Source organism: Archocentrus centrarchus, chromosome 8, assembly GCF_007364275.1.
Source record: "Archocentrus centrarchus isolate MPI-CPG fArcCen1 chromosome 8, fArcCen1, whole genome shotgun sequence".
Lineage (NCBI taxonomy): Eukaryota > Metazoa > Chordata > Actinopteri > Cichliformes > Cichlidae > Archocentrus > Archocentrus centrarchus.
The window spans coordinates 2,884,915-2,908,605 of record NC_044353.1 but is presented as its reverse complement, the minus strand read 5'-3'; the positions used below and the strand labels follow the sequence as shown (position 1 = coordinate 2,908,605).

Sequence of the window (23,691 nt, the reverse complement as noted above, 5' to 3'; positions counted from 1 at the left end):
CAGGGAAATGTTTAATAAGTCTCAATAAAGTTCACTTTCCTCTGAAGTCCAGTTTTTATTTTTATTTAAACGTTTTTCATGGTTTTTAGTTTTGCTGCGATGATCACAGTGTGGCAGAAATTAACTAAAGTAAATAGAAAATATTAGAAACAGAACATTTTAATAATCTTTGTCATGAGTGATAAAACGGAATCAAACTAAGGTACATGCGGTTTCCTGGCATTAAGCTTCCACAGTGTAATTTCATTTCAGTGCCGGATCACACAGAAAGCGTCCGTGATTAAAAACCCACTGATTGGCGGCGTGTCCGTGAGAGCCGCACTGATCCAGGAGGGCACTGCGGGAGGAGGACAGTCCGCTCCCCCGGAGAGAAGGCGCCATGCCCGGGCTGACTGGCGCCGCCGGTCGGTGTCCTGTCCTGAAAAAGTCCCTGCAGGATAAAAATGCGCGCGAGCTGCAGGAAATAAAAAGGAAGACACTTTCAAAATAAAAGCGGACAGGGCACAGAAGAGTGAGGTGTATAGCACGTAGTCCTCCAAAATAATGTAAGTAAATGTGTGCATTAATTTGAAATGTTTCTATTGTGGAGTATAAAGTCCAGATTGTTGTGAGTAGTGAATGAACCAAACAGCAACCTGCAGACATAAAACATGAAGCCCACACTGAAGCTCCAAAAGCTGCAGTTCCTCTGCCGTCCAGCAGAGGCGCCACAGGCTTCACCTCAGCTAACTGGAGTCCCTGAACTGGACCTCTGGAGCGTGTTTGTGCTGTTGGAGCCTTTTTAATGCAATTATCTGACCAATAATTTGGCTGCTGTGGCTTCATTGGACTAACAGACCATCCAGCTTCACCTGGATATTACTGAGCACTGATTAGCAGGTCCAATTTGCTAAACAGCTCGGCAGCATTATAACATCTGAATGAAACACATTGGGTGGCCAATCAAATTGCCCCCACAAATTAGAGTAACCTTTATGGTTGTTACACTCGGGTAAAATAAATTTCTGTGTGGTGACCAAACAGATGAAACACAGAAAAGGATCTTAAAGCGGCTTCATGTGCAGCTGATCTTTTTGATTCATGCTCCTCAGAGGATTTTTGTCACCTCGGATTTTATTTTGAATGCGGTGACAGGAAGTGGTTCTTCCTCCCCGCAGCTTCACGGTGCACACTGCGAGGAGATCGACGGTGACTGCGCACGTCGGTGCCTGAATGACAGAGGATGCATGGAGGTCTCCGGCAGCTGGCAGCCACAGATCCGTATCCTCCTCGGTGCAGCGGCAGCAGCGGGCGGCCTCTCTGCGGTGAGTCCACAGCCCCCCTCCGGGCTGCTCTTTGTTTTCATGCCCTCACGCTGCCTGCAGTCTCTCCGTCAGCCACCAGCTGTACTGCAGGTGCACCAGGTTACCTCAAGTCTGCGTGTGAACTTCAGTTATCAGCAGGGAAGCATCTGCAGTGAGGACAGAGGGATGCAAACCACACCAAACTGTCTTTATTCACTTCATTTTACACCTAACAGCTGTTTTCACACACCGATTGTTTCCTTTTTAATTTGGACATAAAGACAAAGGAGGAGAGAGGCTGTCAGAGCAGATGTTCCTCTCATGGGAATACAAGCAGGGGATGTGGGGAGAAAGCTGCGTGTTGCAGTCAGTCAGTCAGTGTGTCCTGATCAGGAACATCTGCATCTGGAGCTCCTGATCTTATCTGAAGTCCTTGTTCAAGGACAAAAGTGTAGAGTGAGCAGGAGGAGGCTGAAGCCACAGAGAAACACGATGAGTCCGCTGAGGATGAAGATGCTGATTAACGTTTCATAAAAGATTCTTCTCGTTTGAGGCCAAATTATGATGATAAAATTATTTTTTTCTCTGGTTTAAAATCCATTAATGCAGCTTTTGGTTTGAGAATAAATATCAGATCAGCCATTATTTAATTATTACAGATTTATCTTATAATAAATACCATATATTACTTTAAAGTGGACCTATTCTGCTTTACATGGCATGTCTCTCCTGTTCCAGCGGTGCTGCTCATCAGTGGCCAAAGTTTCAGGCAGCTCAGTCTTCAGACTGCTCTAAACACTCAATTTCACAAAGTTTTTTCTACTTTGGGATCTGTATGATGTCAGAGAGGGGCAGAAGCTCCACCCATGTTCTGTTTACAAGCCAATCAGAAGAAAGCTGCCTTAAAGAGGGCGGAGTAAAAGCTTGTTTCAAGCAGAGGATGAGCTGAGGGGCGGCATTAAGGCCCAGGATAAGATACAGAAGGATTATTTCAAGCTGTGACTCATGCAGAGCTGTTCTAGTCGAGCCGATGAAACTTGACCCGAACAAATGAAACAGTGTTTAATCAATTAAGAAGTATAATAATTTTATTAAAACTAATTTTTAAAACAGGAGGAGTTGCCACCTGCTGGCCATTAGAAATAATACACATTTAAATCCCTTCAGCATCGTCTCGACTCATCGGCCCAGAGGTTTCAGCCATCTTTTATATACAGCATGAGCTAAAAAGCTCATTAAGGACACAGTAATTACTTCATGACCTTTAACCTGTTCAGCTGCCTTATGTTTCCCAAGTAAATGAGGCTAAATCAGGGCTTTCAAATTTTGCCGGCGGCAGGCGCATTTTCCACCTACTCCACCGCTCTGCACCATCTACTTTTTAATTTTCCTAAAAAAATTTCTTTGCGCCGTCGACATCTCCATTTCCAGCGCCATGTGGACGCACATGGCAATATTTAAGTTCTTTCAATCTGATCCATTTGATTGGTTCACGACTGCCATGTGACTATTCATATCGTCTGCTGCCGTCATGGCTTCGGTCTCGGTCATAAGGCGCCTGCTGCTTTGGCATGCCCCCTGCTAAATGATTCACTGCTGTATGTGAATGATGTTCAGTATGATTTTGTCTCAGTGCTGGAAGTGAGGAATGATTAGGTTCATGGATCGCTGCAGTCACTCAGACTCAGAAGGTTTCAAATATGATTTCTCTCTGAAATCAGTTTAAATGTCCGTGACCCCCGGGGTCAGGTAAAGAAGGATTAGTCTGCGCTGTGAATCATGCAAAGCAGCTTTAAAGCACAGCAATAAAAACATGGAGTAAAAACGACAAATTTCAGCTAAAAGCAAAAGAAACGCACAGAATCAGAAGTGACGTCAGCAGGTAAAACCAGTGAAACCAGTAACCAGCACTGGTGTGAGCCATTATTATTTTATTACCATTAAACTGTATCTGTGTGTGTGTGTGTGTGTGATGAGCTTTTCCTCTGTAGATGCTCATGCCCCCTCCCACCCCCCTCTCTTTCATCAGGGCTCTAACACCTGAGCCAGCAGCATCATGGGAAGCTCCTCCTCCTCCCTCGTCGATGAGGCGGAGGGCGACGCTGCGCCCCGGGGTGCAGCTCTGCCCCCCTCCCCCATCATGGGATGCCTGAGGAGCAGCCAAAGCACATTCCTCCCTCGGCAGCTCCCCAGACCGGGCAGGCACAGAGAGCGCAGGTGAGACACAAACGGCTTTAAAGCGAGTTATAAGGGAAGCATACGGAAAAAAAGGCTGCTGGGATTTGCTTTATAGTCTCAGACTGAACTGCAGAGCTAAGAAACGGCTAAAAAAAACCCAGAAAGTTCCATCAAACACAAACCTCACTGCCTGTCGCTGTTTTTCAGTTTGTAATATCTGCAGTCTAATATCAGCAGCTCCATCACGTCTGTGCTGATGATCTCTGAGCTTTTACAGCAGGTTTGCTGGTTGGGAATGAGAGCTGCAGATAATCAGCAGCTCCACAGAGACGCCTGCAGAAAACTGCAACCCCAGAGTCTGAGAGTGGGTTCAGCCTCATCTTTACTCGGGGGGGGGGGGGGGGGGGTAGTTTGAGATGAAAGGTTTAACGGTCTGCTGGACGTCCTTGTTTGACTAGTTTGCGTCCAAGAATAATTTTATCTTTTTATTGATTAGAGCAAAATAAAATAAACAATATTCTCGATTGAGAGAAAAGTAAGGAAGAACCCCCCCACTGTTATCCTCCTGAGGATGCTGAGGCAGAGACGTGACGCTCACCTCACAACTAATTAGACAGAATTTAGATGTAGATGTGTTAAAGGTGTGGTTCATGTTTTAAATACGACTCAGTGTGCTCGGAGTTGTGGTTTGGAAACAAGCGCCATCCTTAATCCTTAACCGACCAATCAGCACGCAGAAAAAATAAAAGACACGAGTGTAATTTTATTTCAGTTCAGACACGTCATTGATGCATTGCTGGATCTGTGAAAACTGAATGTGGGTAGAAATGATTATTGTAACCACTGCAGTTCATTGAGCTGCTGGTGCCCCTGCTGTGTTATCCAGGTGCTCTTAGAGCGCTTCATGCAGTGAACACGAGAACAAAGGAGAGAAAACAGCTTCAAACGATCTGCAGCTCTTCCTGCCGCCGTGGCCCAGAGGAGCTGATCCCAGAGCAGCAGAAGCCTCCGAGCTGCTTCTGTTAATGTGACGAGCGACTCCAGCGAGAGCTGAACTTACATTCTGTCGTTTATTCGTCACCGTGAATATTTCATGAATCGTTCGATATGAATCAAACCACAGCCTTCCTTACTAATTATTCCTGCGTCTCTGTCGAATAAAGCGCGCATATTCAGCTCCCTGTGAGTCATCCTCGGGAGCCTCGCCGGGAGTCGAGTTACTCGCTGACAGGAAATGGGACGCTGATGGGGGAAGTCCCCGATGGTCAAAGTGGTCTGAAGAAGCACACTCAAGCTCTCCGCTGGGAATTCAGCTCAGCGGGCCATCCCGCTCTCCGTCTGATGCACAGAGATCAAAATGCCTTTTATAGATGCGGAGAAGGGAAAACAGGCCGGCCCTGACATCTGGAAACACAGAGACGAACAAAAGACGCTCCAGGATTTGCTGAGGAATCACTTCCTTTGAGCTCCGAGGCAGGAAATTCTCTCTTTTTGTCTCTGTGAAATTACATGAAATCATTTGAGACCAACAGCAGACGATAAGACGCCTAAAATAAAGTCAGTAATAGAAGCAAAAATGAAATCAAATGAAACTGAAGACCAGAAACTGAATGTCTGGGTTTAAAATCTGATGCTCAAACAAAACTAAAGTGATTCTGTAGTTTGTTCCAGCTTCACCAGCACTTCCAACAGGAAGTGCATCACACACAAAGATAGCTGCTAATCTGCAGCATCCAAATAAAATCCCAGAATTTCACCAGAACTGGAGCTCCGCCTTCTTGGACAGTCTGTTAGTCCAATGAAGCCACAGCAGCCGTATGATTGGTCAGATAATTGCATTAAAAAGGCTCCAACCGCACAAACATGGTCCAGAGGTCCAGTTCAGGGCGAAGCCGAGCAGACAGCTAGTAGCTGCAGCCGCCTGTGTCACCATCCCCCTGTCAGTCAAAGAGGCCACGCCCCTTATAACGCAAACTTTAAATTATCTGCAGAGACCAAAGCAGTTTCTGTATCAGGCTGTAAACATGTTTATTTCTGCTGGAAAGGTTTAACCTGGGAGTCTGTGAGGTTTCTCATGGGCATCGTGCTCAGATTCGTCCGCCATATTGGATGTGATAGAAGCATCAGTTGCTAGGGAAACATGCGTACTCCCCGACTGGTTGGCTGTGGTTCCTGGATGTTTCTGGGTGAAACAATTAGTTCACTTTATCCTACCTTGGAACCATGATTGGTTCACGGCCAGAAGTTAGCATCCCATCCCGTGCTCAGTGGTCACATGTCTGCGAATCTTCATTGAAAACTGACTCACTTTTGGAGCCTCAAGTGGACATCAGAGGAACTGCAGCTCGTGGTTGGGGTTTACCAACAGTTTGATCTGAAAATGCTCAGAAACAGCAGTATGAACAGTTACTGCCACAGCAGACTTCAGTTTTCAGCCGCTGTAATTCGCAGCTAATTGGCCTTCGTCCCGTCGGAGATAATGAGAAAGGTTTCCAGGAAATTGGATCCGTCCATCACTTTGTGCAGCAGCTGTTTTGGGACTATTTCCATCTGCTTTGGTTTAAATTGAGTTGAATGTCTCAGCATACAGAATTTATCTGTGTGGAAATACAGGACGATGAATGCTCAGGGGAGTTTAGATCTTTTATAGAGTTCCTATAAACGCTCTTTAGTTTCCCAATATTGGGATCAATAAAGTATCATTCAATTCAATGAATGCTGTAAAAGGAGAGGAAATGGATGTTTTTATGGATGAAAGAACAACAGCAACACCTTACAAGGTTCTCATATTTACATCCATATAACCCAAAGAGCTGTTTCTGTATCACACAGACTGGAGTGTCTGAGCTGCAGCTTGTTTCACATGCAGCAGAGAGGTTTTGATTTAAACCGTGTTCTGTCCTGAGGAGCAGCCGTCACCTGGCTCAGCTTGTTCTACAGTAAATCCTCCGGGTCAGCTGTGCTGGACGTTTCAGGCTTCATGCCAAACTGCTTAGAAAAGAGCAGCTGGAAAATATGGGACAGCCTGAGCACAGATGCACCGCCGCCTCCTGCGGTCCCACAGCCTCCCCGGACGCCAGCAGATAATCTGGGTCTGCTGTGCAGTCGGGGTGGCAGGCGTGAATCTGAGATTATAACTATGTTTTTATTCTTTCTTCACAAAGAGACTGAACGGTGTCAGCGAGGCGAAAGTGGAGGAGCAGCTTTGCTGTTTCTCTGCTGCAGCTTCTTGTGTCATTTGCATATTCGTGCATTTTAATGTTTCCCCTCCAGTCACAGCACATTAAAGGAAAACTGTTATTCACGCTCACATTTATATTTGGATTTATTCTCATATTTCAGGTTTTTTTCCTCTCATGGGATTTCACAGTCAAACCGGCTGAAGGTACATTTGCTTTTAGCAGATATTCACCAGAATCAAAGAAAAATACCCTCAATAATTAATCTTTCCACACATTATTCTTATCTCATTAAAGAAAATGGATAACAGTGGTGATCCATTCTGCTCATTTCAGGCTCCATTGTTTTTATTCTTGGTCTCTTGAGCAGCTTTGCATGAGTCACAGTTCAAAATAATCCTGATTTATCTTATATGGTGGGTCAGGAGTGGTTAATTAAACGTGCTGTTCATTTAAGTGTTCATTTTAAAAAATATTGGCATTTAAAACGGTCAATAAGTCAAAATTTAAAAAGTAAAGCAGAAACAGTAGAAACACCCTTCCACCATGTTGAGTGTGGATGTGCATAATTTGTCCACCAGAGGGCGCCCTGCAACTTTCCTGCACCCTGCACGCAATAAAAACCAAATGGGGTTATTTTTGAACTGTATTGTCGTATTATATTATTAAGGACTCGTACATATGAGGGAAATCCATTGATGCTGTATCGGTCGATATCGGATTTTTAAATCAACAAATGTCGATATCGGTCTCAAATATTGTACATCCGTCAGGCTCTAATATTACTATGTTCTCCTTCCATCAGGTGTGACTGAAATCTTTTTTTTCTCTGTAGCTTCTCCTCTGGCTCGATGCCCATGCAGAGAAGCCAGTGGGCATGTGGCTGCTGCACTTTCCTCAATGCAGCCGCTGCCCCCCGCTGCTCCATCTGCGAAGCCCCTCGGAAGAGACCCGACGCCCAATGGATGTGGCCCGGGACTGGCAGAGAGGACGCCGGTTGGTCGTGCCCCCGCTGCACGCTGGCGAACTCCACCGACAGCCAGGCCTGCTCTCTCTGCGGCTATGCCAGGGACTCCTCGGAGCCCCAGCCCCGGCCTCAGCGCTCCAGCAGCTGCTCGGGCCCCCTGAGGACGTCCTGGATGGAGCAGTGCAGGCAGCAGAGCAGGAAGCAGCCTGGAGATGCGGACAGAAGCAGCCTGGTGTGGGAGTGTTCGAGGTGTACGCTCCAGAACACGCCCACCTCCATGTCCTGCTCTGCCTGCGGCGGGCCCCGCAAACTGTCTCTCCCTCAGATCCCGGCCGAGGCCCTCCTCATGCCCGACGCCTGTGAGGAACCCGGAGCACGGCGGCCAGAACCTGCAGCGGCGGCGCTCTCGCTGTCCATATCCACCGGAGGAGAATGTTTACCTGTAGAAGCTTCACATCCAAACACCAACTCCTTAGTGCTGACGGCGTCCCCTGCTGGCCACAATAATCCAGTCCCCTGCAGCCGCAGAGAGGTGCCCCCTGCAGGTGGCTTCAGCCAGACTCTTAACACACCTTCTCCTTCCACACTCGCTGTGTTACATCCCTCCACCCAGCCGGAGCTGCTGGCCGGCAGGAGGCTCAGCATCCTCAGTGAGGAGATGTCCCCGCTGTCGCCCGCGTCAGACGCCTCTGCGTCGTTTCCGCTCGCCGTCTCCAGGACAGAGGAGTGGGCGTGTCCGGCGTGCACGCTCATCAACCAGGTGGAAGCCAAACACTGCCAGGCCTGCCACACCCCTCAGCAGCTGAAAGCAGCGCTGTTCCCGCAGCGGAAGGAGAGCCGGCTGGTGGAGGCGCTGCGACAGAGCGACGAAGGAGAGGCCAAAGAGCTGTGGGAGAACATCGTGAGCTTCTGCAGAGAGGTTCGTGTAAAGCACAGACTCACCTCTCCGAGTCTAACCTTTAAATGTCAAATTTGGGCTGTGAGGACCGAGATGCTGTGAGATCGCGAGACTACCAGCGTGAGATTTGTCAGTCAAAATTGCGGCGGTGGCTACTAGATCAGACCCTCAACTAGGCTAGTTAATTTTCTATATTTAACTCAAACAAATAAACGGTGACGATGACTACGTTTGACAATATTATACAGAGTGGAGGAACTCGAGGATTTCATTGATTTATATTACGACCAGTGCGTCACGGAGGATTCCGACAAACACCCGGACAACCCGACTAAGGGGCTCGACACACGGGGAGCGACGTCGCTCGCTCTCCATTCATTTCCTATGGAGCTTGTGCGATGAGGCGACAATCGCTTGCCCTCCTCCAGCTAAGCGACCGGCGACATTCGTGCATGTGAAATTTCGAGCTCGTACACGTAGACGTGCACACGCGACCAGGCGACGCGACACAACAAAGTTGGAAAATGTTCTACTTTTGTCGCTGTCGCGTGGCACTAAACCAATCAGCAAGAGTTTCATTGACTGACCAATGAGCGAAGAGTATGCTACACACTGCAGTCTGCAACCACTTTCAGCAGGAAGGAAAGCATCGTTTTAGCTGTGTTTGACTTTCCTATATTATATGACACTTCACGCAGTGATTATCGAGTTAAACATAAAAGGCAGCCATATAAGAACGTGTTGGTGCAAGACTAACGTTAAACAGACGGATAGAGAGGACTTTTGTGCTAATATAGGATGAACGCGAGGTTGTCTTTTTCTTTTGTAGAGGAGACTTAACAGCAAGATTTCTGTCAGTTCCAATAAAATCTTCAGACTCCTCATCTTTATTGCCGTGTCTGACACGGACTGCTTTGAAAATGTCTAAATCCCTCCAGTTTCATAACCAATCACATTTCTTGGAGACGAGCGACGTAAGAGCGCGATTCGCAAAGCTGCCGTCGCTATCGCGTCCCGTGTGTTCAGTTTCACCCCAGTGGCGATGCGACCCATTCGTCGCTGTCGTTTGTCGCTCCCCGTGTGTCGAGCCCATAAGAAGGCTAGCAAGAAGAGGAAGACTGATTCCTCAACCGATAATTAACCATGGTTAAATATCCATAGTAAAGCCACGGTTTCTGGTTTTTCATAGTTGTCATGGTTTTTTGGGTGCCATGGGAACCATGGTTTATTACTATGGTTTTTATCATGGTTTAACTATAGTAAAACCATGATAAAACTATAGTAATAAACCATGGTTCTTACCATGGTTTTTATTTTACTATGATTTTTGCCATGGTTTTTCCAAACCATGACTTTACCATGGTTTTTATAAACTATGGTTTTCTTAATTAAATCTATAGCTCCATTAATCTGTTTCACAAAACTATAGTGCAATAATCCATACATCAAACAATGAATAGGCTAATTCTAATGCAATAGCAAATGTAATTAAAAACCCTACTTCATACTTCCATCTAGCTATCAAAGCAGCACAAGAGTAATCAAAAACAAGAGAATCATTAAATCTTTATATAATTTATATTTTTATTAATGAATGTAATTCAGTCTTCATTTCCTGGGATGGCAGGTCCAGCTCCAACTCTGTGTGTAAGAAAGAGGAACAGGAAGAGTGACAAATATTCACTATTAATTGCAAAAAAAAGAAAACCCAACAACAACAATAATGCATGCAAAGTGAATGTGTGTGTGTGTTGAAAGAAATGTTAAATACACTTAAACTTACCTCATATTTTCGAAATTCTTGCTTTCATTATTAAGCTTGTTCCTGGCAGCTCCCCTCAGCAGTTTAATGTCGGTGTTGGGAAATTTCTGCAGAGTGTAATCTGCAAAGTAATGTGACAAATAATCCCAAGTGTTTACAAACTTTAAAAGACATTCTAAACACATACAGGTGCTGGTCATAAAATTAGAATATCATGAACAAGTTGATGTAATTCCTTTCAAAAAGTGAAACTTGTATATTATATTCATTCATTACACACAGACTGATATATTTCACATGTTTGTTTCTTTTAATTTTGATGATTAAAACTAATGAAAACCCCAAATTCAGTATCTCAGAAAATTAGAATATTGTGAAAAGGTTCAGTATTGAAGACACCTGGGGCCACACTCTAATCAGCTAATTAACTCCAAACACCTGCAAAGGCCTTTAAATGGTCTCTCAGTCTAGTTCTGTAGGCTACACAATCACAGGGAAGACTGCTGAGTGACAGTGGTCCAAAAGACGACCTTTGACACCTTGCACAAGGAGGGCGAGACACAGAGGTCATTGCTAAAGAGGCTGGCTGTTCACAGAGCTCTGTGTCCAAGCACATTAATATAGAGGTGAAGGGAAGGAAAAGATGTGGTAGAAAAAAGTGTCCAACAACAGCGATAACTGCACCCTGGAGAGGATTGTGGAACAAAAGCCATTCAAAAATGTGGGGGAGATTCCCAAAGAGTGGACTGCAGCTGGAGTCAGTGCTTCAAGAACCACCAGCACAGACGTATGCAGACATGGTTTCAGCTGTCACAGTCCTCGTATCGAGCCGCTCTTGAACAGAGACGGCGTCAGAAGCGTCTCGCCTGGACTAAAGACAGAAAGGACTGGACTGCTGCTGAGTGCTCCAAAGTTATGTCCTCTGATCAAAGTCAATGTTGCATTTCCTTTGGAAATCAAGGTCCCAGAGTCTGGATGAAGAGAGGAGAGGCACAGAATCCACGCTGGCTGAGGTCCAGTGTAAAGTTTCCACAGTCAGTGATGGTTTGGGGTGCCGTGTCATCTGCTGCTGTTGGTCCACTGTGTTTTCTGAGGTCAAAGGTCAACACAGCCATCTACCAGGAAGTTTTAGAGCACTTCATGCTTCCTGCTGCTGACCAACTTTATGGAGATGCAGATTTCATTTTCCAACAGGACTTGGCACCTGCACACAGTGCCAAAGCTACCAGTACCTGCTTTAAGGACCATGGTATCCCTGTTCTTAATTGGCCAGCAAACTCACCTGATCTTTAACCCCATAGAAAATCTATGGCCTATTGTGAAGAGGAAGATGTGATACACCAGACCCAACAATTCAGAAGAGCTGAAGGCCACTATCAGAGCAACCTGGGCTCTCATAACACCTGAGCAGTGCCACAGACTGATGGACTCCATGCCACGCCGCACTGCTGCAGTAATCCAGGCAAAAGGAGCCCCAACTAAGTACTGAGTGCTGTACATGCTCATACTTGTCATGTTCATACTTTTCATGTTCATACTTTTCAGTTGGTCAACATTTCTAAAGATCCTTTTTTTGTATTGGTCTTAAGTAATACCAGCCGGTAACTTTTGAAAAAAAACAAACAAAAAATGGCTCGTTTGCTGAAGGGGCTCCGCCATGGGCCGGGAGCGGAGCGTTGTTTGGCGAGCCGCTGTCTGTGAGCGGGCGGGTACTGTCCGGAGAGCCAAACTAAGAAACTGACTTTAAGGCGGGTCCTCCCTGAAATGCTTTGCTATCTGGGTTCTTTTCCCCACCAAACCAGCACCTCTGTAGCAAACCATCATCATTCCATAGTAGGTTGAATACAGAAACTATGGTAGCATTTACTGTGTTGGATGAAAGCATGGTAATAACATGGATACGGTAGTCTTTTTTTAAAAACCATGGTAGTCCCATAGTTGCTATATGTAAACCATAGTTATACCACAGCTACCATGAAGTGCTACTAATAAACCAGAGTAATACTATGGGTAGGACCATAGTACTTGTAATCACCATGAGGTACCATGGTAAAACCATGGTTACTGCATACAAACCATAGTAAACCACTGAGGACTTAATCACAACCGACATACAGGGAAGTGTTTTAGAGTCCATTAATAAGAAATTAGATATTCTTGCTATGCTTCATCAGGAGATCAAAGATTTAAAATCTAGCGTAGAGTTCACGCACCAGCAAATAGTTGATCTCCAGAAGGACAACACGGAGCTCCGATCTTCCATATCAACAATAACGGCGCAAATGGAAACCCTAAAAATAGAAAACAAATCCTTGAAAGAAACGGTCCTCGACATACAAACCAGAAGTATGCGGGACAGTTTGGTCTTCTCAGGAATCCCCGAAAATACACCAGATAACCCGGAAACACTGATTAAAAATGGATGGGGAGACCTTTCCTGGGATTGGGAGAGGGTTGAGGGGGTTGTCTGTGGTGTCTTTGCGTGAGGCCTGGCCACTTACAGTTGAAGGTGTGACTCCTTCCCATGGCCCCATTTCCCTCTTCTTGGTTGCTCCGCCTCCCGGCGGTCTCTGGCTTCCTTCTCGCCCTTGATCAGTCCTTAAAACCCTTCATGCTCTCGGCCCTGTCCCCTCACTGTGATTTCTACATCTCTGGGGAACCTTGGGCAGTTCCTCTGGGCCTTCCCCTGGTGCCGGGTATGGGGGGTGGGATTGTGGGAGGTCGGGTTGGAAATGGATGGGGGCCCTTCCCCTCTGTTCTCCCCCCGGGTCGGATTGGCTTCACTTGTCACTCTTCTTTTAATGCACAGCACTAGCTTAGCACACACACACACACACACACACACATAAGATTCATAATAATTGTATTTATGTAGAGCACTATATATCTCACTACAGGTGTTGGGAGCAGGCTGGATTGCTAATGGGAGGCCACATAGCGAGTCGGGCCATCTACAGGAATGTGGATGGGCCCTCACCCGCCTCACTCTCCCGTACCCCACCTGCCTTCCATTTTAATGCATCTCACACTCACTTTACACGGGTAGGTGGGACTCACACTTAAAAATAAATAAATTCCAATCAGGCAACTGGAAATTGTATAAGCTATGACAAATTATACATGTTCCTCAGTCGGGAAATTGGGGAACAAATTTGAATCATAAATACACAGACTTAATATATTATACATGACAAAAAAAAAAATAAATAATTAAATAAAAAAAAAACTAAAATATATATAAAAAATATAATTATTTAATTTAATAGTCACCCATACCATTCCTTTGAATAACACTATGGTAGGGGTTGAGTGGCAGGTGGGCTGAGTAGGATTCGGGGGAGAGTCTTGGAGGGTTTGGAGCAGTACTTGCGGCCCCCTGCATCTCTTCTTCCTTTCCCCTGCTGTCTCTCTCCTCCCCAGTGCTGGTGGGGTCCGGTCTTCTGGGATTCCCCGGGGTAGATGTTGGCCTGATGGACCTGTCCGGGTCTCTCTGGAGGGGTGGCTGGTCGCGGTGGGGGCGTCATGGTGACAGCGTAGAGTCTGTTCACTGCCCCTCGGCTCGTGTGGTGCTTTGGGCTCCTTTTCTGGGTGCCTGTGCCACCTGGGTGGGACCGAGTTGTGCTCTCGACCTCTGTTGACTTAGTAGAGACCCTCAGACCTTGATGTAGACATTCCTGCATGTTTCTGCCCTGGCACGGGGGTTTCCACTGCTTCTTGGCCTTTAATGCAGGTTGCTGACACTTGGGTTCTTGTTGCCATCCTGTGCTGTGATGTTTGGACTCACCACACTGACTGATTTGGTTTCTGATACTCTTTGTCCTTGTTTAGGGGTCTGGATGCAGGTTGTCACTGAGGTGCTTTCACTGTTGTTTATTATATTCTTTCTTTCTTTCTTTATTTTTTGTAAAGGGGAAGAAAATTAAAAAAAATAAAAAATATTATGAGTTGGGATCACTACGTTAAATTTGGAAGGGTGCACATAGCATGACCATGGGTGCGTATGCGCACAGGGACATGCAAGCATGAGCACACACATACACACATACACACACACACACACACACAGACACATACACACACTCAAAAAAAAAAAAAAAAAAAAAAAAAAAAAAAGAGGGTCAATGATGTATTAAAACACTATCAACCAACAGATACCACAGCCTGTAGCAGATAGCATAAATGTTTTTTTTTGTTTGTTTGTTTGTTTTTCCAGTTTCCTGCCTGTTCATGCTGCATGGCTGGGGTAGCTGTCAGGTTTTTTTTTCTCTCAGGCCCCCCCCCAAAAAAAAAAGAATGTCAAATTTAAGTCCCTCCAGTCAGAAACAAGAGTTTATGCTGATGATGCTTCACGGTGAGCTTCAGTGAGCTGAGGAGGTGGATGAACATAAGATAAGATAAGATAAGATAAAACTTTAATAATCCCACGATGGGGAAATTTGTGCATTACAGCAGCTCAATACAGAGAAAAAATGAAAAGGATGAGTAAGAACAAATAACTAAACTAAAAACTAAAATTCAATAGAATAAAATAAAATAGCAAAAAAACTATACACATCCCCGAGTCTCACTCATAGCTTTTATAACCTCCACCTACAGCATCGAGCAGCCCGCGAGGTAAAACTCAGGACGAATTTAGAATTTATTTCACTCTTTCAGCTCAGGATGAACCATGAGTGCTGACCCTCCAACATTAGTGAGAAGAAATGAATGGCAGATGAAGAGTATTATCTATTATCTTGTGGCTTCATTTTATTGATTTTATTGATCCTAATAAAACTCTTGGTGAGTGTCTCATCTCGTTCCTCTCCCAGAACATGGTGACATTTGTGGATGACAGTTTTCCTCCTGGTCCAAAGTCCCTGGGCTTCCCGTTGGACGATAGCGTCCAGCATCGAGTCAAGAAGTGGCTTCGTCCGCAGGAAATCAGCTGCGCTAACTTCAGAGACCGCGGCTTGAAGTGGACAGTTTTCCGCACGCCACGCCCGTCCGACATCCTGCAAGGACTTCTGGGTAACTGCTGGTGAGCTGAATCAGCATGTTAACTAAAGATTTATTATTCTAACAGCTTATATCTGAACGATGGTTTAGTGTTAAAGGAAAGCGCTGTTAAAAACGTGTCTTCGGCAAGCAGGTTCCTGAGTGCCTTGGCTGTTCTGGCTGAGCGGCCCGAGCTGGTGGAGAAGGTGATGGTGACCCGCTCGCTGTGCGCAGAGGGAGCCTATCAGGTGCGTCTGTGCAAAGACGGCTCATGGACGACGGTGCTGGTGGACGACATGCTGCCGTGTGACGAGAACGGCCACCTCCTCTTCTCTCAGGTGAAAACATTCATCTGCTGCTTGGATCATTTCAGGAATGATTTTTATTCTGTTAATTTACAGTTTGGATTCTTATTACTGATACAAGCTGAAGGAAAAAATAAAGGTATTCAAATGTATTCCCTCCTTCCTTTGCACTCTGCAGCGCCATCCAGTGGTCTCAATTACATCTTCTGGTGGGCCAGTTCTGGCCCCTAACCTCTATGTTTGACACCACCTTTTTTAAATGAAGAATTAATGTTGAGATGTTTCCTGTGAGTTATTATTAACAGATGAGATTACCTTATCACTCCTTCCAGATTATATTAGATGTCATTCTGTTTAAAGGTACTTTTTGTAATTACACACTGCAGCATTTCACTTCACCAGCAGAGGGCAGTGTTTTAGCAGTGGGTGTGTCCTCCAGTGGGATCAGTGTGGATGGCTTCGTACTTACAGACAGTAGTTTAGTAAAAGGTTTGATCTGTGGATGAGTTTCTCTTTATTTATGAACATAACGAGGCTCATCTAAAGCTCAATCACATTAATTGGGCTTTAGATGAAACATAAATGCACTTGCACAGGTGTTCCTCCTCTCATCAGTACATCTGATCTTTAAGCCACAATGATGCATCATTTAACCTCTTCCTGCCCTCTTCCTGCTCTCTCCAGGCCCAGAGGAAGCAGCTCTGGGTGGCTCTGATAGAAAAAGCTCTGGCCAAGCTTCACGGTTCCTACTTTGCTTTGCAAGCCGGCCGCGCTATCGAGGGCCTCTCCACACTCACCGGGGCCCCCTGCGAGTCGCTGGCCCTCCAGCTCAGCGCCACCAACCCCAAAGAGGAACCCATTGATACGGACCTGATCTGGGCCAAAATGCTGAGCTCCAAAGAGGCTGGGTGAGGCTGAAGCAGTCTGAGAGGAGGAAGATGCTTCTTTAGGCTCACATTAACCCTGCCTCTGTTTGTGCTGCTGTTAGATTCCTGATGGGGGCGTCCTGTGGAGGGGGGAACATGAAGGTGGACGACACGGAGTACGAGTCTCTGGGTTTACGTCCACGACATGCGTACTCCGTCCTCGATGTGCGGGATGTAGACGGACACAGGTGAGGACTTAACGTTTTTGTGGGTTCAGGGTCGACTGATTCTTTTCTACAAGGGAGAAAATCAGACGCAATTCTCATGATTCTCATGATTCTCGTTACCACTACTGTTGGTTAGTTTCAGGTGGAGCCGCAATAAAAATGACCAAAAATTGACCATCAGGGGTTTTTAACTGTACACAGACTTATTGCATGGTCTGAATCACTGAGGGGCGTATCAGGCCCAAAGGTCAGAAGACCCTGAGAGCCAACACTTAAGCTCAGAAACCTGCAGTTCATCTGCTGTCCAGCAGAGGCGCCACAGTGAGCCAGTCCCCATAGACTCCCATGTTAAACCTTCCAGCAGAAATAAACATGTTTACAGCTGATACAGAAACTGCTTTGGTCTCTGTGGATAATTTCCCCCTCCGTAACAGCTGTATGGGGGGGTTCTATAACACACCTGTTTAAATGAAGTCTGCATTATTAGGGGCGTGGCCTCTTTGGCTGACAGATGGATGGTGAAGCAGGCAGCTGTAGCTGCTAGCTGTCTGCTAGGCTTCACCTCAGCTAACTGGAGTCCCTGAACTGGACCTCTGGACCGAGTTGGTGCTGTTGGACCAACAGACTGTCCAAGAAGGCGGAGCTCCAGTTTTGTGAGTGGAGGCATCTGTGTGTGTGTGTGTGTGTGTGTCTGTGATGCACCCGTAGAGTTTATGAAGGGAAACACATTATCACTAATATGTAGAAGAAGTATATTTGCTCCCATTAAGAAGCAAAGACAGACTGACCTACACACTGAGCTGCAACCTGGTGCCTGATTTTTGTTCTTCTTTCCATAAATAAACATTTACAATATAAAGAAACGCAGCTACTCAGTTACTCCACCCTCTCGTCTAAACGCGGTCATTTTAGTGTCCAAAACACCGACGTTCAGGCAGAACAGGTGACATCACCGTGGCTGTGTGGGAGTGGGGGGGGGCTACCTGAGCCTCTGATTGAAGTTAACATTGCTGCCCTCAACCAAACAGCTTCAAAGGGACAGACAGTGGAGACAGAGACAGAAAACAAACAGAGACTGGACCAGCTGACGGGCGGAGAGAAATGAAGGATATAAAACACACAATGAGCTGAACAGAGACGGCATTAAATCCCAAAGAGCTGCAAACAGACATGAAAACACACAAACAGCTCGATGACTGCAGTCATCTGTGTGTCTCCATCAATCTGAGTGACTTTCCTCTGGGTGGGGGGGGCTGCCCTGAGGCGGTGCTTTAATCATCCATCAAAGCTCCCTCAGTATGAGTGCAGCGAGTCTGCAGAGGAGCGCTGCCTTAAGGACGAATTAAGGGAACAAATGTTCCTCTCACTGTCACTCCATTAACTGCTTCATAATTCACACACATGCAGAACATTTCCGACCGCTGCGAGCTGCAGGGAGGCGGAGCTGCAGGGAGGCGGAGCGGCAGGAGGAGGAGGAGGAAGCAGATCTGCAAGGAAAATACTGGAGGGAAGGAGAAGGTGATGGATGGAGGGTGTCAGCATGTGAACGCTGGGCTGCATTCTTAGATGGTTTCTCCTAAACCGCTGCTGGAGGTGGAATCAGGAGAAACTGAGAGTGTGAAGGAGCAGCTCTCAGATCCCCCCTCAGGACCCCCACCGTCACCGACCTGAACACCACCTTCTCCTCTCAGGCTTCTCTGCATGCAAACAGTAACCCTGTACACTCAGACTGATGAAGATTACCATGTAGTGATGCACCGTTCCAGCTACTCCTTAACCTCATACCCACGTTTGAGCCACAAATCTGAGATTCTTCAGGATTTTCTTCCCTGTGTTTGACTCTGGGGAACATTCAGAAGTGCTGCTGAGCGTGTGTGGGAACAGATGGTGATGCAACTTCATCTGCAGCGTGACGACAAGAACAAGAATCAGAAGTTATAAAGTATAATCTGCTCCGGACCAGCTGATGTGTTCAGCATTGGTAACCATGGCGATGTTGACCCACCCATGTGAGACTGATAACTCACTAACCTGTTAATCCCCCCTCCCCTCCTCTGTGTCAGATTACTGCAGCTGAGGAACCCGTGGGGTCGCTTCTCCTGGACCGGAGCCTGGGCGGACGACTGGCCGGACTGGCCTCCGCACCTGAAGAGGGAGCTGTGTGCCCAGAGAGCCGAGGACGGCCTGTTCTGGATGGACTTCTGGGATTTCATCAGGTAGAAGTGACAGCAGCACCTTTGTGATCTCTAAAATTCCATGTTTTTATTCCCAGTGTGAGCACAGAGGCAGGTGAGGACGCCTTCGTGCCGTGTCTTTTATATTGAGAGCAAACGTGATCAGCAGTGGACCTCAGGATGATCCGTGTTTAGGCTCTTATTGAAAACATTTCATAAGGTTGTACCTAATATGGTACCTAATTATCTGAAAGGGAAGATCTTCTAGTTTGAGAATCTGTGATCGTTGAGCTTCTTCTTCTTTCAGCTGCTCCCTTTGGGGGGTCACCACAGCGCATCATCTCCTCCATCTCACCCACCCCAGCATCCTTTCCCTGTTTTATTGTAGGATCTTAACCTTACCGTATAAGGCACTTTGAGGCGACTGTTGTTGTGATTTGGTGCTATATAAATATCACTGAGCTGAATCCTCCTCTGTCACTCCAACCCTCTGTATGTTCTCCTTCACTACATCCATGAACCTCCTCTGAGGTCTTCCTCTCCTCCTGCCTGTGCAGAGGAGGTGTCTCCACCCTCCCTCCTGCGCGTGTTCAAACCCTCTCAGCCTCTCTGACTCTGACTCCATCCTGCTTAGTCATCCATGCTCATCTGAGCATCTTCAGCTCGTCCTCCTGTCTTTGTGTCAGAGCCACCGTCTCCAAACCATCGCAGCAGGTCTCACAAATCACCCTGACACTCGTCTCCACCTGCTCCACCCTGCCTGTACATTTCTTCACCTCTCTCCTTCTCTGCCTGTTGCATTGCATAATAAAACCCTCCTGTCCTATAAATGACTCTCTGGTGATGTAGAGAATAAAGAAACGCATTAAAGCTCCAACCTGTAATGAACAGAAACAGTCAAAGCTGTGCTGTGTGTGTTCCTCCTTCAGGTACTTTGACTCCGTGGATATCTGTAAGATCCACTCAGACTGGCAGGAGGTTCGAGTCCCCGGCGTATTCCCCCGAGGAGCCGACGTCCCCGTGTCGGTGATGTCGATCACGGTGCTGGAGAGGACGGCCGTGGAGCTGGCTTTATTCCAGCAGGGCAGCAGGTAGGACGCACACCTGTGTTTATGACATCACTGCTGTCAGTATCACCTGTGCTATGAAGTAAAGATCTGATAAACAGGAATTTCAAACCTCCTGCTTCTCCTCAGGCGCTGGGACACGGCGGAGAGCCACCTGCTGGATCTGTGCGTGCTGGTGTTTCGGGTGGCGTACGACGGCGCCGGCGCGCCCACGCTGGGACGCCTGCTGGCGCACAGCCGCCGCTCGGTCAGGAGGTTTGTGGGCTGCGACGTCATGCTGGAGCCAGGCGAATACGCTGTGCTCTGCTGTGCCTTCAACCACTGGCACAGCTCCGTCACCGAGGGCGCAGGTAAGAAAACCTGTCACTGCATCCCACCTGACCCCCCCCAGAATCAGCAGATTTTTACTGCATGGCTTCTTTAACTGGGGTGGGGGGGCTTTTATCAGGTTTGGTTGATTTTATTTGAACCGACTCAGTCGTAAAAACATTTATTATGTAATTACCTGAAGTGTTACAGCAGGTGTTACTCTGTAAGTTCTAACCTCACAGAGCCTCACACACCTCCATCCTACATCTACTCTCCACGTAAGGAAACCGCACCATCTCTGGTGTCCCTGCACCGCCCAGCAGCAGCTCGGCTGCCTCTTTTTTGGCTCAATTCTAGAAAAAATCATCGAGATCCTGAAGCTCACAAATCTGAGACTGACTGTAAAAGCATGTCGCATCATTTCAGTGAGCTGCGGCAAATCGGAGGCGCCTGGTTACGTGCTGGCGGTCTACAGCTCCAGACTGGTGATGGCCGAGCAAGTGACGGCCTCCAGCACCACCATCGCCGACGCCGTCATCCAGCTGGCAGAAACCAAAGGCGAGCGACACGAGGTGGGTCACAGCTCAGCAGCTTTAAGGTGCAGTCCTTCCTCCTCCTCTAACACATCCACGCATCTACAGTCTTTAGATTTCCATCCAGTGTTCTGCACTCAGTGAGTACGTGAACAGGGTGAAACACATTTACTATAAAAAAATTTCACAGATTTACAAGAAAAAAGGGCAAATTTTTGACTGTAAAAATCTGCAAAGCCATGAGAAAACATAGGAAAAATTTATCCAAAAAGTCACAAAATTAGGAGAAAAAAAACTGCAAGAAACCGGCTAATTTATGAGGAAAAATATGGAGAAAAAAAAGATTATTTTTAGAAAAAAAAGAACAAATTTAGACGAAATGTGTTTTTAGTGGCATCGCTTCAGTGTTCAGGATTGATAACAGACATACTGAAACTCCTGAAATCAGAATAAGCATCATCAGAACTGCAGCAGCTCTTTCCACTCACATCATTAGAACCAGTCGCCCTCCGACCTGATCTAACAACATCCACCCTAAACTAAAATACTTCCTCTGTGTCAGGGTCGGGAGGGGATGACCTGTTACTACCTGACCCATGGCTGGGCGGGGCTTATCGTCATGGTGGAGAACAGGCACCCCAGACATCACCTGCACGTGTCGTGCGACTGCAGCGACAGCTTCAACGTGGTGTCGACGCGCAGCAGCCTCAAAACCATTGACAGCATCCCTCCTCTGCACAGGTTCTCCGCACCCCGCCTCTGCACACCCACGAACCTGTTCCCTCCACTCAGCTTTATTAGACCTGCTCTGACCTGCGGGTGTGAAACCACACCCCGCCTCATTCACTAACTGTCTTCATCCAAATACCTGTGGGCCTGACCGTATCAGAGTCAGGGCTGAATTTCATGTTATATTTTATTTCCTTCCTTTGAGAAACTGAAGGGGCGGAGCATCTTTCTGGCAGCGCTGCACCTGTGATTAAAGCTGTGTTTGTCTCTCAGACAGGTGCTCGTGGTTTTGTCTCAGCTGGAGGGAAATGCCGGTTTCTCCATCACGCACAAGCTGGCCCACCGTAAGGCTGTCCAGGCTTCTCTGGGGAACTGGAGTCCCTCGAAGGCGACGCACAGTCCGGCCCTGAGCCCCGAGACCGCAGGTCTGCATCAGCCTCGTCCGCTATGACGAACTGGGAGGAAGCGGACTCACCTGACGGGGACTCACCTGTCTGCTGGTTTGAGAGAGAACAGGGTTATTCCACATGAACACTGGACTGAGTCCACAGAACTCACTGAGTGAGCGCACGTTTCTTAGAGTCAGGGCTGCTCTTGACACAGGCATGTACCGTTAGCAGTTATAATAAAGTATGAGGTCAGAGGTCAGACACCTTTTTCCTCCATAAATAGAAGTTTGACCATTTAAACCAAACACACAAGATTTTTTTTCCATCTAATTAAGATTAAGTTTATTTTCTAAGAGCTGCAGAAGGACCAGAGTTCACGCGACAGTCAGCGTCACAGATTTACACTTTGGTGTGTTCACACTGGAGTTTTTACACGCCGTGATACAAAGATCAGATTTGACGACACAAATGGAGAAAATCTGCTTCTTCCTGCAGGGATGTGACGGCGGGTCCTCCTGATGCGGTCGGGACTCAACCAGGAGTTTATGTTGTGTTCAGTTTCACTTTTTTACAGCTGCTGTCAGCTGCTGCTGTGCCACAGGCAGCTCCTGTTTGATTTGGCTCTGTAACCCCAGAGGAGATTTGTGTTTCCAGCTGGAATTGAACCAGCAGCATTTAGTTTGTTAGGGGAATGTGTTAACCAGCGTACATGGCAGCAGTTCTCCCATCAGCTGTTAGGTGTTAACATTTGGTAAATGATGAGTATCTGCAGGCTGATTTCACCCATTCATGCACATAATTTATTATTTTACTCTTTGCCTTCAAACACGTTATCATCACATATGGATGAATGCTTCGAACCACCGACCTCCTGATTAGTAGATGTACGTCCTGCCCTCAGTGGCGGTTTCTTCACGAGAACCAAAACGTAACTGAAGCAAGTGATTCACTGTAATTATGATGTATTATTATTATTTTAAAGGTCTGTCTTCACAGATTCTGATCTTTAAACTGATTCTGCTCATTTCCACCTCCATATTTTTAGACTAGAGTAGCTTTGCATAATTTGCAGTTCAAACTGAGCCTTCTTTACCTCCTGCTGACCCAGGATGCAGCTCCTGCACGTGACTCTGTCTGAAACGAGCAACAAGTCGTTTTAGCTCCTGCCTCTTAAAGGGCCACCCTCCTTTAAAGCCCTGTTGTTTCTGATTGGCCAGCATCTGGAAGCCTGCAGAGGGGCAGCACTTAGTGCTTGATGCCTGTGCCGGTGCTTTTATCACACGCAGCACAAACAAAGTGGAGCCCGAAACGCCTCCCTGGAAATCCCGCCCGAGCAGCTCCAACAGCCTTCAGGTGGCGGGAATTTGCCTCCATTCGCCTCATAGTTGCGCTGAGCATAAACTTCACTTTGGTGTGATCCTAACACATCAGCGCAACCATCACTGAGCTTTGGGGCTCTGTAAAAGTAGAATAACAATAGAAGCAGGTAAAGAACATTTCTCTGTTTGGTACCCGACTCTGACTGAAGGCTCCCTGCAGGTGGAGGAGTCTCAGCAGAAGGTTTGGAGCAGCTCTGCCTCAAAGAAATGAAGCCGCAACAGCCCATCGTCCACAAACACAACACGCAGAGCAGAAAACACACGACGCACTTTAACCGTCCCGTCACAGGGTGCTCTGCAGGTGCAGATAGATGATTAGATATTAGATGATTACATGTTAGAAACTCGTGTCTGCTGAGAGTAGCAGCGAGGTCCGTCAGTGGACGCCTGTCGTGTGAAGCATTCGCACTTTATGAACTTTCTGCTTTATTTTGAAGGACGTGTTTTAAAGTAGGAACAAGTTTTCTTG

The 23,691-nt window shown here is 46.8% G+C and overlaps 1 protein-coding gene across 1 annotated transcript; it reads left to right on the top strand.

Moving 5' to 3' along the window:
- Positions 1–3,339: 3,339 nt before the first annotated feature.
- LOC115785043 (calpain-15-like) lies at positions 3,340–22,362 on the top strand. Its single transcript, XM_030736484.1, has 12 exons — positions 3,340–3,500; positions 7,476–8,526; positions 15,079–15,287; positions 15,399–15,582; positions 16,234–16,457; positions 16,538–16,663; positions 18,706–18,858; positions 19,746–19,907; positions 20,013–20,233; positions 20,619–20,764; positions 21,288–21,466; positions 21,728–22,362. The coding sequence occupies exons 1-12, from the start codon at positions 3,340–3,342 to the stop codon at positions 21,903–21,905; spliced, it is 2,994 nt and encodes a 997-aa protein (XP_030592344.1). The 3' UTR covers positions 21,906–22,362.
- Positions 22,363–23,691: the final 1,329 nt, after the last annotated feature.